Here is a 17,457-nt window from a genome sequence, read left to right as displayed (position 1 = left end):
GAAAATATATGCTGTGCTGTATAATAAGTAAATAAATTAAAAAAAAAATAATGGAAAAAAATGACTAAATGAAAAACAAAAAAACAAAAACAAATGATGAATGAAAAAGCATTCATAATAAACTAAAAACCATACCAAAATGAAAACAATATAATAAATGAAAAAAAATATAATGTGCTGTATAATAAATAAATAAAAAAACAACAACATACTTTTAATGGAAAAAAAAATAATGTAAATAGAGGAAGCCCGTTCAACTCACCGGCATTGTGCGACTCCCATGCAGGCTATTGATTGCAGCCTGAGCTTCGGCGTGTCCCTGGAATTTGACAAAAGCGCACCCTAAAGGAACAAACAAATAAATAAATAAATAAACAAGTAAGCCAACATGAGCTCCAATCCAGTCAAATCAGCGCGCACGTCACGCACCTTTGCTGGTGCCATCGGGTCCTCTCAACACTGTGCACTCGTCGATGCTGCCAAAGGGCTCAAACAGCCTTCGAACGTCCTCGTCGCTCTGTTGCTTTCCCAGCATGCCCACAAACAACTTCCTGTCCTCTGTGGAGAAAACAAACAATTAGGATCGAGTCTGCTCTTGAAAATTGGATTCTTCCCAGCCAGAGGTACTCCAGAATGGTTATCCTTGCGTTTACACTTGTTTGATTGTGGCAATTAAAACATCATTCTGGCAGTAAGGAAATGCGCTGGGCAATCGCATGCATGTTACCTGCCACATTGGTCACAACTTGGCCAATGAAATCACGGAATCAGATTGTTCGTCCATACCAGGGTTATTATGGTTTTGGAATTTTTTTATTTTAGTTAGTTTTTTTTTCATTTTAAGTTTTGTTTTTTCAATTTAGTTAGTTTTCTGGGTGGTTTTGATTAGTTTTAGTTGTTTGATAAATGCTTAGTTTTAATTCAGTAGAGGATAATAAAAAATAGATGCCAGTTTTGTTTTTTCAATTTAGTTAGTTTTCTGGGTGGTTTTGATAGTTTTTATTAGTTTTAGTTGTTTGATAAATGCTTAGTTTTAATTCAGTAGAGGATAATAAAAAATAGATGCCAGTTTTGTTCAAATATCTGTTGCGTAAAGCGTTGTACAAGAGCAATTATTGATGCTAATCGTTAACATTTCCCATTGCATGTTAGCATTTAGCTAGCTGTTATGAAGGCAACATTGCTTGGTTGTTGTAAATAAAACAGTGTGCACTTCAACTGGCATCGATTAAAGAGTCTTCATCTTAAACCATTTTTGTTGTTGTTTTTGGGAACTTCCACTCATGTCCACCAGGGAGCAGTATTCACTACAGCGGAACAAGGAGAGTTAGTTGTGTGTAGGCGGCCAAGCTCCCCTGATGACGACACTCGTCATCTCTCACTCTCATCCATTTTGACACGCACGCATCTCACCTCCTCTGCCCTCGCTGTCTGCTGGTTTCACCTGGATCGGCCGATTCATCTGAAGTAGAAAAAACAAAACGGAGCGTGAATCCACGTGCGATTTGTGCACTGCAATGTCACTATCAGTTTCGTTCGTATGCTTTCATCACCGTTATTAGAGAGAAGCAGGCAGAAAATGTCAACATAATGTTATGCGTCCGCTTGTTGTGAAACTTTTTGACCTTGATTACAGAAAGTCGAGTGTATTCTTACACAGTCTTGTTAGTGTCTCGTTAGTGTTGTATTTCGTGAGTGGTGTTTGTTTACGCATTGTCTTGTCTTGTTTTGTCCAGTCCAGTCCAGTTCAGTTCAGTTAAGGGTGCTAAGCTGTGCTAGTAGTTTCTCAACATCTGGTCGAGTTTCTTAACGTCTGGTCAAGTTTCCCTACGCTGGTCAAGTTTCTCACCTCCTAGCCAAGTGTCTCCACGTCAACTCAAGTTCACCACGTCCACGCCAACGTCCGGCCGATAATCGGCCTGGCCCTGTTTTTAGGTTTTTGCTGTGTTATCGTTTCAGGATCATATTGAGGTACTTTACGCAAAGCAAAAATCAAAGTTCTGCAAAATTTATGCTATCATCACAACCCATAACATGAACTAATGAATTATTTCCTTGTATGTGTATGATCCTGTGCTTTTAAAGCCAGTTTGGCAAATCACATTTGGCATTTATCGCTCATGAATTCTGACCGAGGATGTTTCTTACGCACACATTCTTTCTCTCTCTGTGTCACACACGCACGCACACACAATCAGCGTGGTGTACCGCGGGGGGATTGAGAAGTGACGAGATTAAGAATGAAGGCCAGCTGATCTGGATTACAGGGCAACTACGGATTAGATGAGGGACACGAGTAGGTTGCGATAGAGGCAAGGGAAGACGAGAAGCGCGAGGGGGGTCTGTTGAGGGGGACAAGTGACAAGTGTGGGAAGCTAATGGCCACACTGCTCCAAAATAAAGTCAGTCAGTAAATAAATAAATTAAAAAAGCTGGAGAAGAAGTGAGAGGCCTTGGGGGACCCCGGCTGACTTTGGAGCGACATAAAGGGCAGATGGGAGGCCAAGAGGAACACAGTGCAGTGAATGGGACCGCTGGAGAGGAGAAGAGAGTGAGATTTTTTTTTTCAGCGTTGCATCGACGGAGAGATGGAGTGTGGGAGGATGAAAGCAAAGCTGGCGCTGGAGAGGATGATTCAAAAAGAACGTGAGCGAGCGAGAGAGAGAGAGAGAGAGAGAGGACGGGAGGAGGCAAAGCGTGATTCAGTCGTGACTCGCTCTGTCTAAAAAATGTCACGACTAGCGAGATCCATCGCCCGGGATTTATTATGCATGCATGCACACACATGTTCTGCACAGCCCTTCAGCACACACACACACACACACATCCAGAGCAAGAATAAGTGCAAAACACACACACACAGTGCTTAGTCATGGCACTGAGGGAATGAGACAGGCGCGTTAATGCCACCGGGGACGAAAGAGGGCTGCGGGAATGATGGCGATGAAAGAAAAGTCAAGAAATGTGAGAAAAAAATCCCTGGGAGGGAAAGGAGAGAGTTCCAGAAAGACAAGAAAGTAAAAAAGATTCAGGGTGGGAAAAAAAAAAAAAAAGGACAATATTGATTCCAAGCCGAGTGAAAAGAACGACGACACGCCCGTTTCGTAATTCGCCATGACACAAAAGGAAAGAACATGAAAGTCTCCTGATGAGGGTTGTGCTCCCAAATTCATATTTGCCATATATATGGCTAGGCCTGCTCGATTATGGAAAATAATAATAATCACGATTATTTTTATGTGTATATATATGTTCCTTTTGGACCAAACAGAATTTATAATAATATTTATTAATTTATGTTGGCAAAAACTTGAAGCTGAAGTGCAGAATGAGCACTGTAAATTTGGACAATCATTTATTTTTTTGGTACAAAACAATCCATCCATCCATCCATTTTCTTGACCGCTTATTCCTCACAAGGGTCGCGGGGGCTGCTGGCGCCTATCTCAGCTGGCTCTGGGCAGTAGGCGGGGGACACCCTGGACTGGTTGCCAACCAATCGCAGGGCACACAGAGACGAACAACCATCCACACTCACACGCACACCTAGGGACAATTCGGAGCGCCCAATTAACCTGCCATGCATGTCTTTGGAATGTGGGAGGAGACCGGAGTACCCGGAGAAGACCCACGCGGGCACGGGGAGAACATGCAAACTCCACCCAGGAAGGTCCGAGCCTGGACTCGAACCGGAGACCTCAGAACTGGGAAGCGGACGTGCTAACCACTCGACTACCGTGCCGCCCTGGTACAAAACAAGAAAATGTTTAAATGTAAAAAGCAAATAAAAAAATATTATTTGAAATTATGCAAGTTCCTTTTGAATGAAACTCAATTTTATTAAATTAGTTATTTTTAAATTTAAAAAAGGTGCAAATCTATAAATTTAAACAACTCAAAAAATTGTATTAATAATTTTTTTTATTAATAATTCTGATTATAATATAGTGCCTCCATAATGGCGCAATACTGCATCTGCGGTTACAATGTGTTGCTGCTGAGCTCAATCAACACAGCTGGAGCACTGTGTTGCGCAATATCAAGTCTGTCAGGATGGAGGTTGTAAAGCAAATTAGGTGGAGGTGGCCACCTCTGAATTTTGTACATTGGAAAAACCCTGAATTTGATATTGATTAATTATAGAACATCAATTCTTCTTAAATGTCAAAGACATGATTACACCTTCAGAAATATTAAGTTCCAAAGTAAATTTTGCAGAGGCAATAACTGGTCAAATGATTTAGTTTATTCATGAAAGTAACACTTGTTATCGTCATAAAGTGTTACATCAGCAAGGATGAGACGCAAATATTTTCATAATCTAATTCAATAATTGTAAATATGAATTAAAAAATTTCCGTCTCAGCTTTCACATGCAATTCAGCACTGCATTCTCGAATTGACAAAATAGACAAATTGATAAAAAAATAAATAATAATAATTGTTCATTGCAGCCTTAATTGTGACATCACCAAAAAGCGCATCTGAAATTATCTTGCAAGAATGCATTCAAACAGTGGCGGGCGGCCATGATGAGATTTCATTCGACTTGACTGCCGAATTAGTCGTGCCATGAATCAATGGGGAGTTCCAAAAAATCAAAAACAAAACAGCGGATGCGATTGGAGGGAGTGGAAAGAGGCAAGAGGGAGGCGTTGAGAGCGAGGTGAGAGAAAAAGGTCCCAGTGGGGTGTTAAGGCAATGTAATGAAGCTGGTAATTGAGGAGGAGGGGGGCAAGCGCCGGGAGAGACTGATCCATACGTTTGATTAATCAGCTCTGAGCTGTCACCACAAGCTATTGATCGAAGGCGAGGCCATCCCAGGTGCAAAATACACACGCATACGAGGTGGGTAGGGGAAGGGATGATGCACATTTTTAACCTCACACCTTTAACGACCAGAGATGTCACTGTCACACACACACGCACACTGGCAACAGTGTTCCCAGTAGTACTGTGACGATATATACCAATATTGCGATCAATTGTGACACTTTGTCTCCTGATAGATTATCGATAAGCCGACGCAAGTATCGTGATATTTGTAGTTAATATACAGACACTAAAACGGCTCCATTGTTCATGACTTATTGAGCAATTACTTGGCGGGCCATGAGGGGGAGCACCTCATAAGAGTGGCGGGGAAATGGACGCAAGTCTTCAGGCGAAGAAGACATTTATTTGTCCAGCAATTGATTCGGTTTTGCATACATTTCTATGAAAAATGCGTATTATATCTTCAATTTTAACACGTTAAAACATATTTTATGTTCTTTTTGAAGCACACAATTTCTGAGGAATATTAACATTGATTTAATTGGATTGAATATTTAAGTAATTTCATTTATTTACTTTTGCAATATTACACAAAACAATTGTGTCACAGTTTATAAAATGAAACAATTGCATGACACGTTGCATGACAATAGCGTTTAAGAAAGACAGAAACTTGTTCACTGAAAGTTAAGAAGACATTTGTATTTGTTTAAAAAAAAATACACTAAAGGACTCACTGTGAAGAAGACACTAGTTTTATTTTAATATTGCGTTTCAGTGATGGTACAAAAAGAAACTATTTTCTCATTGAAAAAACATCAGTTTATGTCTTGAGTAGTTTTAGCGTAGATTATCGTGGATTTATGACCTGACCAATATAACGATAATCACGGTATTGTCATATCGTGAGATAATTATTATCGTGATTCTTGTGTCGCATATCATATGGTGAGGTACCCAGAAGTTCCCAGTGACCTTGGATTCACACGTCTGTCTCTCCCCGTCCAACCGTTCATCATTTCCCAGCGCCGCTCGCTCTTACGCCTGTCCATCGCCCGTCACGTCTTGTTCATTGATTTGAGGCCGTGTTGTTGCCAGATCTGTGCCACTAACCTTCCTCTATCCTCCAATCTATCCATCACCACCTCCGTTTCTCCCTTCATTAGGCCTCGATTGTGACTGTGAAAGGCACTCAACGGGGGGCAATCCGATCCGTCGGTTGCGATGATGCCGGATTTCTGCTCCAACTGACGTCACAGTCCGTGGAATCTCACGAGTGCGGCGAGAGGAGGGGACGCCGGGCGCGTCTGCCGAGACCAAACAATGGCATCGGAAAATCGTCAAGGCGACGGGCTGGTTGCCATGGCGATGCATGACGGCACACGCGGGCCTAGGTAAACAAGGATGCTGGTTGCCAAGGGCGACTGCATGCTGCGATCTTCTGGTAAACAAAGATTTTGTGGTGGGAAGCGCTTTGCCGCCCGCCTTTGTGCTTGTCCTCTCTCGGGAAAAACTGTCTCAAATCATCAATGAGGAAAAATGAACGTGGAATGTCCATCCAATTTCAATATCCTCATCACAGGTGAGCAGGACAACAGGCCAGCGGACTTCGGGTGAAAGGCAGGGGGGATTCTCTACAATACTTTGAGTTGATTGCACAATGCGGCATTGTGCACGTTTGTTTTGACCAATCACGACCACGGATGAAAATGTCGTCTTCGTTCTTGTCAAAGAAGGGGAAAAAAAAAAAAAAAAAAAAAAAGACACAAATATCTTCACCAGATAAAAATGCATGAAGCGCCTCTCACTGTTCTTTGAAAGCCCTATATAAATAAAGTTGACTGGACTAGACTAGACAGCTGCATGTCCCGCCCTAAACGCAATGTCGCTCTGTGATTGGTCCGAACGGATCGGTTGAAATCAAAGGGCTCGGTACAATATGTATACTGAGGAGTTTGTGAACACACAAATACCGCGAGAAATCATCTTGCAGGGCAAGGTTCGGAATTTCGGCCCGTACGAGCTTATTGGAGGACATTTTCAAAGGGATACTTGACTCATTTAACAATTTTCAGCAGCGAAAAGTTCACATTTTGTCCAGAATTAACTTCATATTTTTCATGTACAATTAATACCTTTGCGATTGGCTGGCAACCAGTTCAGGATGTACCCCACCTACCATCCGAAGCCAGATGGGATAGGCTCCAGCACCCCCGCGATCCTTGTGAGGAATAAGCGGTTAAGAAAATGGATGGAATTAATACCTTTAAAAACTGTTTTTTCTCTTGCTGTCCACTGATGATGACATCACCTGTGCTGAGGAAGTAAGTAACAGCCAATCATGGCTCACCTGTTTTCTGGGGTTAGTCAGCAAACTGAGCCATGATTGGTCATTACCTACTTCCTCAGCACAGGTGATGTCATCATCAGTCGACAGCAAGTAGAAAATTTTCTTTTTAAAAGGTATTAATTGTAAATGAAAAATAATAAAGTTACCACAATAATTATAGACAAAATATTAACTTTTTACTGCTGAAAATGGCTCAATGAGTCAAGTGTCCCTTTAACTAAAAAAACTTATTAGCCAAGCCAAGAAGGGTTCCCTGAGCAACAGACAAAAGAAAAGAAATAATCAAGTTCAACTGTTTTGACCAGATCGTCTATTGGAAACATCACACAAAAACGTTTGCCAAAAGGCCATTTCTACCCACACAAAATTTCTCCGGAACACATCATCTGATTTCCAAACTTCTTGCGTACTCATTGTATTGCTGTACATAAGTTTTACTTCTTTCTGTCCCCTTTCATTTTTTTTACTATAAAGAGTGAAATAAATTGAAAAAAAAAAAGAATTGTACTCGGGTAAAAGTGGCCTGATAGGCTGTCATTTTTGGGAAATGTTGTCATGTTGCTATAATGAGGAACTAAGGATCGTTGCTGCTGGATTTGTTCAAATTAGCCAGTTATAAAATAAGTAAGAAATGAAATGGTGGCAACACGGTGGAATAGCTGCTTCACAATTGTGGGGTCCGGCTTTCAAATCTGGATGAAAGTGTGAACGGTTGTCTATATAATGCGCGCAACTGGTCGGCATGGCACCCGGTTTAGGATGTAACCTGCTTCTCTTCCAAAGTCAGCTTACCCGCGACCATGATGAGGACAAGCGCCAAACAAAACAAATGAGATGCATCAGTTGTGTGTTTAAAGAGTGCTTCATTGTTTCGACCATATGGAAGGATAACTAACAGAATGCTTTCCTTGTAATTGAACGCAAGTTGATAACGTTCAATGTTCCTTTGCACGATGCCTGCACGGTTAAATAAAAGCTTTCATGATTAGGATTGATTTCAACGACAAAACGTTCTTGTTTTTCGTCAAATACGGTGCCTGCATGTCAGTCCGTCTTTCTTTCCGTTACAGCGCACGCGTGAACAAGCCTGGCGCTCCTTTTCAAGTCAGATTACCCTCTCATTACTCACGTCCCAATTAAGACTTCATTAACAGGAACCATCTGCATACGAACAGGCGCTCTGAAGTGGGTTTTTTTGTTTTTTGTTTGTTTTTTGAGGCGGCATACGAGGCGAATTGCTATGTGAGCAGCAGTGGCGTGTGGATGTACGAGATGTATGTGATAAATGACGGCCACTCAAAAGCTGGCGTCCTCTCACGTTTACTTGCATGACTGAGGGCCTGCATGCAAAACGCACTTCCATTTGCATGCCGTGCAGCCGACAAAAATGTCCCCACACTGCACACACTTTTCCCTCCCCTTGTATTTGTGCGCACAGAAACACATCCTCTACAACGTACAGTTAATCTTACTCCCTTCAGTAATGCAGGGAGGATTGTGCCAGGATTAGGGGATATTAAATCCTTGGATTATCCAATCAAATCGTATTCGACTCCCTCCCCCCACCGACGCAAAAAATCAGCGTAACGAACCATTGCCCCACATCGAGACGAGAGAGGAGGGGGTGATCGTGTGTGTGCGCTATTTGGAACATGGATTAAATTAGAGTGTTAAATCATTTCCATATATTTGCATTGATTGTGTTTTGCTATGAAAACGCTGGAGGGCAATATCCTCCTGTAAAAAATGAATGATGAAAGTGATTACGGTGCACAGCGTGAGAACAGACAATTATTTTGGTGCATATGTTAAGTACACAGTCGACACCCCCCACCACCCCATTTTGAATATCCTCTCAGCACACTTTCACGTGTCCCGTTTCCAGAAGTATTTTTATCCCGCATGATTTTTTATTTTTTTTTGCCTCCATTGCTGTTTCGAAGCGAAATCCTCCTAATCTCTGCCTGATGGTGACTCTGCTCTCCGTGCGTTTTCTTCCCCTCTTTTGCTGCCATTCTTCTCTCTCCATTTGTGTATCACAATTACCTCCTCCTCTCTTCTGTCACTCGTTTCCTCGCTGTGTATGCGAGCGTGCCTCGCAGCCATGCAAATTCGTTAGGTGCGAATTGGACGAAAGAGAAATTGTTTGCCTGTTTGTGTCACGACGACGGCAAACAAGTCGAAAAAACGGGTTGGGAACCTTTTTTTTTTTTCCGTCAGTCACTCAATGAATATTTACGCGTAAAAAAACGCAAGTCTTTGTTTCTTTTCGTTCCCAAATGGTGCTGCAAAAAACTTCAAGAAAGATTTCGCTTGCTTCCCTGCATTTGTCATTGTACTTGCCATACATTTGGGTTGAGATTTTTCAGTAAATGGGAGTAAATCATTAACCTTGATTGTTAAAACAGTATCAAATTCTGACAATAAAAATGAATGGGAAATGCTCAGTTTGAGAAAGATATGTCGTTCCAGGATCACATGCAGACTACAATGGTGGCCATTTCAGAAACTCATATTTTTGAGACCCATTTTCAAAATGGCACTTTTTTTTTTTTTTTGCTCTGCAATTTGCAATTGTTTTGTGACTTAACTCATTTGCTCCCAAAAACGTATAAATACGTTCTATTTTAAATGTATTAAGCTACCCAAAGACGTATTTATACGTTTTTATGTGTTTTTATTGTTTTTTTTTATGCTAGAGCATACAGAAGGCTTTGATGCAGCAGAGTATAAGAGATCAACCAGGGCCATGATGAAAACAAGCCGTTTCTCCAAAATATCACATTCTAATGCCAATTGCTGCAAAATGGAAACAGATATAAACAAATGTACTTTTTTTCCTGATGAAAGAAGAGAATCTAATATTTGTTTCTGGTAGATTCCATTTTTTTATTTTATTTTATTTATTTTTTTATTTTTTTATCATTGGGCTTTCTATTGCCTATTTCAGCAGTTCTCAAACATTTAGCATTTTACTACCTAAAAAAAAATAAAATACGTGCCTCTGACTACCACACAGAAACATCCCTGTTATAAGAGAATGTGCAAACTTGTTCAAGCACATTTATTTCACTTGTGTATTTCAAGTTCCTCTCTCAAAAACTTCTCTTATTTTTGTCATTCAGTTGTACAAGTTCCATTTAGTGGTGGTAAATGTTTTTCGCCAATGTATTTTGGTCTCATTTTTCCTGCCATAAAAACCTAGCATTTGAATAAGGGTGTGTAGACTTTTCATATCCAGAGCACATCCTCGGCCTTTACAATGCCATCCCAAAAATTTTGTTGATTGACAAATCAACATGTGTCATGAAGATGAAATGTGCAATGTGTTTATTCATTCAGTATACTTGCTATTCATATTAAAGGAAATAGTATATATTATTATGTTTGCATTCATATATTAAATATTGCAGTTATTTAAAAAAAAAAACTAAAAATGTTGCATTCATCTTGATCTACCTGATGCGTGCGAGGGCTCAAACCGGAGCATCCCCGTGAAGCCGGCTGTTTACACGGCTCCTTCACAGCTGGATGAAAACGGGCGGCCGCCGCCGGCCCCTCCTCTTCCTCCTCTCTCTATCTCTTTGCATCCGCCGCGTTACCTAGCAACCTGGCATCTCGCTCAGCCCCGTCGCCTGGCAACCGGGGGTCTGCTACCACAATATAAAGCTCCCCGTCCCCTCTTGTCTTCTCCCGTGCATTTTTTTCACACCTGAGGAGTATGTGTTGTTGAACTGTGGCCGTTAACCCTTCATCAGTCTCTCTGCTCGTCTCTGTTGTATAATATTTGTTTGTCAGAGCATTCTGCATCAGGCGAGCATGAGCACTCAGTGAAATTTGATCCTGTTGGATTTAGCGGCGCATAATCCAACAGGACTATAGCGGATAAATGTTAGACCTATGCACTTGGAGCTTCCTTCTATTTTTGGGAGAGTCTAAGTCGTTTGGGAAATGAGGCGGAGAATTAAAATGGTTGCTCAAATCCATACAAATTCATGATTGGGGGAAAAAAAGGAATGAGATTACATTGAGGGTAGAGCTAGTGACACATTTGGCAAGCTTAAAAAGGGGAAAGAGAAAAGTAGCGAATAATGTTGCATTTGTAATATTGTACTGTCATGTTGGATTGAAATCATTCGGGAGAAGGGAATGTACTTTCAGGTGTTTTTTTTCCCCCTCTGCGGTTCACATGTTTGAATTTCTACATGAATTCACTGAGTTTTGTTTACTAAACTAAAGAATGCAATTCAAAATCCCGTCCATGAAATAAACAACCTACAAATGAAATTTAAGAAATATTAAAAATAAATAAATAAATAAAGCCTGGGCTAAATCACATTGAATTACCGTTCTTTTGAGGGATAGAAGTACCGCAAGTAGCGTGCTAATTAGCATTAGCGAGTTCGACTGGAGTAGATCACGACAATTATTTGCTCATCTATAAAATGAAGCGGAAATCATTGTCGGAAGCGTATTGCATTCACCTGGAGGGAAAAAAAAACCTCCTGTTTTTCTGACTATTTTTTTGGGGAGCTTTGTGTGTTTTTTGAGTATTTTTTTCTGTTTTTTTTTTTTTTAGTACATTTTTTTTCTGCTTTTCTGAATATTTTTTCTGTTTGATATGAAGGTGTATCATACATAAATGTTTTTTTTTTGTTTTTTTTAACCACCCCTCTACACAAAAACCCAAATAGTCCAAAAGCCACCATCTGAACCTGATTCCATATTTTGGCAGATTGGCATTTTTGGGAAATCTTGTCACTTTGCTAATATATCACTAGTTGACTCGCACTCTTCTTCTGCCGACATACTGTACCAGTTTCTACTCGTTTCCAATTTGCGTTGATCGACTCGGACAAGGCATTGTGGCGAGCTGACAGCGTGCGCATCCGGATAAAGCTGCAGTGAAAAGGCAATTATCCCGGCGGCGGACTCAAGTGCGCTGGCAGAGACGACCTCAGTTGAAAGGGTCGCAGCCCAGGTGCGACCCAAGTCCTGTCATCGCCTCACGCACACCTCCCCCAGCGCCGCCTCTGACAGATGTCTTTGTCCAAAAAGTGACAGAAGTGCGCCCAGACGTCACCCCACCTCCCTCCCGGAGACGCTTTTCTTCCAGGCAGCAGCCGCCCCGGCCCTTCCTCCATGCTCATTATGGCAAACTTTTGTCTGTCTTCCTCCTTCTCGCTAACCCGGCCTCCCCCCGTCTCACCCGAAACCCCCCCCAGTCTATATGCCACTATTCATGCCAAACCTCTTCATGACCCACAATGCTCTTCTTAACCCCCCCGCCTCTCTTCATTTTGATGAATTCACACGTTCCATTCACTCTTTACGTCTGCCTGTATGCAAATGTTAGCATGTTAGCATCCAAACATATGTTGACAGATTGTAACCAGGTTTAAAATAATAGCTTTGCCTTTTTTTCATTTTGACTCTTGTTTTTCAAATTCACTTTTTAACATCGATTTTAGAGCAGGTTCGCTTGTTGTAAATTGTCAGAAGTATCTAAAAAACATTTAAAAGTGAAATAAATAAATAAATGTAGATTTCTAAAATTACTAAAAGACCAGAGTATGAGATTGATTCAAAAGCATTTACTTGATTTCACTTCTGTTGGCAGCTAACTCCATTAGCGTGCGGCGTAACAGCTTACTGCTGCTTCACCATGTTTAATACATGGCGTTTCTCGCATGCAATATAAAAAAAAAAGAATATATGGATGGATGGACCACTAGACAGACAGACTATTCCCCAAAATCTTTTCGACCTTCCTTTTCCCGTACGTCTGTGCAGATGTACACGATAACGGCATTATCGTGATATCGCGTGATATTTAAAGTGCCACAATATATCGTTGTTATTGTGTCACGCGGGATAAAATGGTCACGCACATAAAACGCGTGAATGCTATAGAATACAAGTCAAAGGAGGAGGACGGGGATGCTGGCAATGTGATCCGTGTGCGTTTGGAGCTCGGCGCACTAATCCTACTCAAGTGCAAAATGCTGCAACCCCTCAGACATCTGTCAAGGTTCCAGCGCTTTATTTGAAGGATGTGCAACATACAGCACGGCTATAGCACAAGACAAGCTAAATAATGAGCAAAAAAAAAAAAAGTTCAGATTAATGTCATAATTTTATGAGAAATAATTCATAATATTCAGAGTTTAAAAAAATGTCATGTTAATAAGAATACGGTGTAACATTGAAAAGATGTGATTTTCTAATGGCGGGTCTCAAGAGAGGAAGAGAGCAGCTGCTGGTCTCAGACTGTTGACTTTGGCTTCTTGTGGGAATTTGGCCTCATTTAAAATCCAGACTTTATTGTTTGTAATAATCTTATCGTTTTGCATATCGCGTTTATTTCGCGAGCGTCTTTCTACGGGACCCAAGCATGCTTTTTCTCATATAATTACAAATTATTCTCCTGATAGTAAAACTTTTTTGTAAGATTACAATTATTTTTATTATGACGTCGGTGCTATATTTTTGGACTTATCCTGGTAATATTACAACTCTTCTTTTTCCACTAATTAACTCCCTCAAGATGACATTTTTAGTATTGCAATATTATTATGCAAAACGGTGTCAGGTGCTGGACAAATAAATGTCTTACACAAGTAAAAGTAAGCTCATGAGTCTTCTTCACCTGGAGACTTCTGTACGTTTCCCCGCCACTCTTATGAGGAGCTCCCCCTAGCGGCCCGCCAAGTAATTGCACAATAAGTAATGAACAATGGAGCCGTTATATTGGCTGTATATTTAACTACAAATATCGCAATACTTGCGTAGGCATATCGATAATCTTTCGGGAGACAAAGTATCATGATTTATCGTGGTATCGATATATCGTCACACTCCTACTGCTACTAATTGTGCGCCTCCTCGCCATCGTGCTGAACTTATTCATAGGAGCGGCTGAGATACAAATATTCCTCGTTGAGTGTATACGTGTGTGCGTGCGTTCGTGTGTGAAAAAAAAGCACGAGTGTGTGTGTGTCCTAAAGAGGCAGGTGCTCTCCGGGGTCACACTTTTATGAGGCTATGATTAGATTCTGCCTCATTTTTGGTGATGAAATACGAGGCAGGTCCTCTTTCCCATCTCCATGTTGCATGCACAAATGCACTCACACTCGCCAAAGACTGTCTAAAACAAACAGGCCAAATCCCTATCCGTCTTAGCTATACACAAACCACAAACATCGCTCTGCAACCCCCCCCGCTCCCCTTTATCACAATCTCTGGCTCCGCCTCTTTCCCCTCTACTCACAACAGACACATGCGCACGCACACTTCATTCTACATTTGTCCCCCTACTCCCTTCCCCGTCCCACACACAGTGGAGATAAAAATAGAGAATCCGAACGAGGGACGGGGTGGGGGTGTGTTGATACACATCACAAACCCCATCAGGCGGGGAGAGATAGAGGCAGAAGAAGAGAGAAAATGAAGGGGAGAGAGCAAGCGTGGTTGTGTTCTAAATTGAAAGTGCAGCAGTAAGCAGTGAAGGGGAATAGTAAACACTAGTGCTGCTGACCACATAAATATGCTAAATTAGCCCACAAAGTCGCCCTAGTGGATAATTGCTCATCATAGCTTTGCCCCGTCGGGAGCGGGAGGCCTCCTGCCAGGCGTCTTAGATTCCACATGGAAAAACACGTGCGCACAACGTTACACACGCTTGGCGCGTCCCACGCGCACGTACGTGCTCACAAGTTGAACAGTTTGAAGTTGGAAACTCGGAGGTCGAGACCCTCGTTTACGACTTGTCAGCAACTCTTCAGAGCGATGAGTATCCAGGAGATGAACTGGAGTGTGTTTTCACGTGAAAAATACTTTATAGAAACATACAGTGATGACATAGTTAACTCATTCACTACCAGCTGTTTGACTGGATTTTGACTGATCTTGCAAGGCCCACAGAATAATGTGTTCTATTGCTATAAAATTTGGAAAGTACCAAAATAAAAATTAAGTTTCTTCTTTCATCATCAAAAAAAAAAAAAGTAGATTTGCATCTGTTTCCGTTTTGCAGCAATTAGCATTAGAATATACTAAGTTTCATTTCATTATTATTCACAAATCTGCTTAGACTTGTGGAGTAACAGCTTGTTTTCATCATAGCCCTAGTTGATCTCTTATACTCTGCTGCCACCTGTTGGCTGCTTTTTTTTATTTAAATTTTTTTTCACCCATTTGCTGCAGTTGAGAGGCTGCATAAAAGCCTTCTGTATGCTTTAGCATAAAAAAAAAAAAAAACGTATAAATACGTCTTTGGGAAACTTAATACATTTAAAATAGAACGTATTTATACGGGTTTGGGAGCAAATGAGTTAAGTGAGATAACAATTGCAAATTGCAGAGCAAAAAAAAAAAAAAAATTACCATTTTGAAAATGGGTCTCAAAAATGTGAGTTTCTGAAATAGCTATATTGTCGTCGGCATGTAATCCGTGAACGACACATCTTTCTCAAACTAAGGATTTTTTTTGCCACCATGAGCATTAGAATATAGATAAGTTTTATCATTATTCACAAATCTCTTTAAAACTGTGGGGAAAACAGCTTTGTTGCAACATGGCCCCGGTTGATCTCGTATACTCTGCTGCCACCTGCTGGCCGCTTTTGTAATAACTACCATTGCCGTTACTATTTTCTTCAGTTCAGCCATACGGCAGAATTCTTTTTTAGCACAATAGAGGAGGAAATAATAGGGATGCAACAATATCCACCATACGATATTGTCATGATATGAACCTCACAATACGATAATTCTCACGATATTGTGGGGCGGATGATGATATTAAAAAAGCTAATGATATTGTAAAAAAAAAAAAAAAAAAAATGCTCATACTTAAGAAAAAGGCACAATATTGTGCTTTTGTACATAACAGGAACGCACATAAACAACATAACAATCTCTATTCTAATAACGCTTAATATTGAGACACTTGCTAATGCACGCACACGAGTTCCTCCACATATTGACTCGATTCGCAAGCATATTATACATTCCCCTTGATCTGACCATTAGCGTGGATTTTAAACATAGAAGGGCCAAAACATACCTTGCGAAAATTAAACTGCACTAAAAAACTAACCACCAGAGGGTGCTAAAACTGCACAAATGGAAATCAACCTTTTTTTTTTTTAACAGATGTGCTGCTTGTAATACCGTGATATAAAAAATGTGGCAATTTTAATATTGAGATGTCACCATATTGCTGTTATTGTTACATCTCTAGGAAATAAGTCCAAAATGAACAGTGCTGTTTTTACGCATGTGATACGTCACAGTGATGACATGCACTAGACAAAAATGTCCACTATGGCAACATAAGTCGTTATTTTGATACTTAATCGGCCTAAGCCTTGTTTCAGGGAACCAGATCAGGACTTGAAGTTATGTGTTTGTTTTAAATACACAAGATTTTGTGCTCTTTGGGTTAGAGTGTCAATAAACAACTTGAAACCTCTTTTTTTTTTTTGTTCACAATCTGCCTAACTGCGACTTGTAGCACGGTTCTTTGCTGTGCGTTGTTAAAATGTTACAGTTCTTAAATGTTTTATGATTAGCCTGGAACAAATCAAATCACTTTCAATTATGTATTAATTTGTTTTAAAATGAGAACAACTTGGAAGACAAGCCGGCACGCGTCATTGTTTATCATCTCCTGGAGGAATTTGGATGACGCAAACCACGACAAGCAACCATCATCCTGCCTCAAACTCCTTTCAAGGTATCCACTCGAGAATTTGCGTCATTACATACGTGTTGAATCAATATCCCCGCTACAAAGTGCCTATTTTCACAAGTGCATTGATACATTGCTGCTGTAATAATGATGCGTATTAATAATTTAGCAGGCATCCAGTGTGTCATGGGAAGCGAAGCCCTGTGTGTGTGTATAGGCTGGGCTCTAATTAAAGAACAGAGCTCCTCGGATAGCAGTGAAGCATGACAGCACACACACACACACACACACACACACCTGCTAAGCTGCTTATCACACTTTAATTTCACCTACACTAAGATTTGGGGAAGTCAGCGTGACCAAAGCCAATACGCGTGTTTTTCTATGTGCGATTGTGTAGCGAGTCCTGAAGTGGAACAAAGATTGAGGGGAGTGATAACGGGCCAAGGGGAGGGGAGAGCGGATTTAAATGGCGAGAGAGAGAGGGAGAGAGAGCGATATCAGCGGCAGAGAACAAAAGGGAGAGATAAGGCAAAGATTACAGAGGAAATACGGCAGCTGTAGGCTGGCAAAGATCGAGATGGGGAGGGCGTTCAAAATCCAAAGAAGCCGCGAGTCGAGCTGATGACGAGGACGG

The 17,457-nt window shown here is 40.9% G+C and overlaps 1 protein-coding gene across 4 annotated transcripts in view; it reads right to left on the bottom strand.

Moving 5' to 3' along the window:
* LOC144021907 (CUGBP Elav-like family member 3) overlaps positions 1 to 17,457 on the bottom strand; it is a 36,835-nt gene that overhangs the window by 7,839 nt on the left and 11,539 nt on the right. For all 4 annotated transcript variants that reach the window (XM_077526166.1, XM_077526165.1, XM_077526167.1 and 1 more), the window contains 3 exons: positions 1,414 to 1,462; positions 430 to 558; positions 263 to 342 (listed from right to left, as the gene is read on the bottom strand). In XM_077526166.1, the coding sequence (XP_077382292.1) occupies positions 263 to 342; positions 430 to 558; positions 1,414 to 1,462 (258 nt within the window). The remainder of the gene's footprint in view (positions 1 to 262; positions 343 to 429; positions 559 to 1,413; positions 1,463 to 17,457) is intronic.

This window comes from Festucalex cinctus, chromosome 7 (genome assembly GCF_051991245.1).
Source record: "Festucalex cinctus isolate MCC-2025b chromosome 7, RoL_Fcin_1.0, whole genome shotgun sequence".
NCBI lineage: Eukaryota > Metazoa > Chordata > Actinopteri > Syngnathiformes > Syngnathidae > Festucalex > Festucalex cinctus.
Note: the sequence above shows the minus strand (reverse complement) of the source record. Positions and strands in the feature narration are given on the sequence as shown.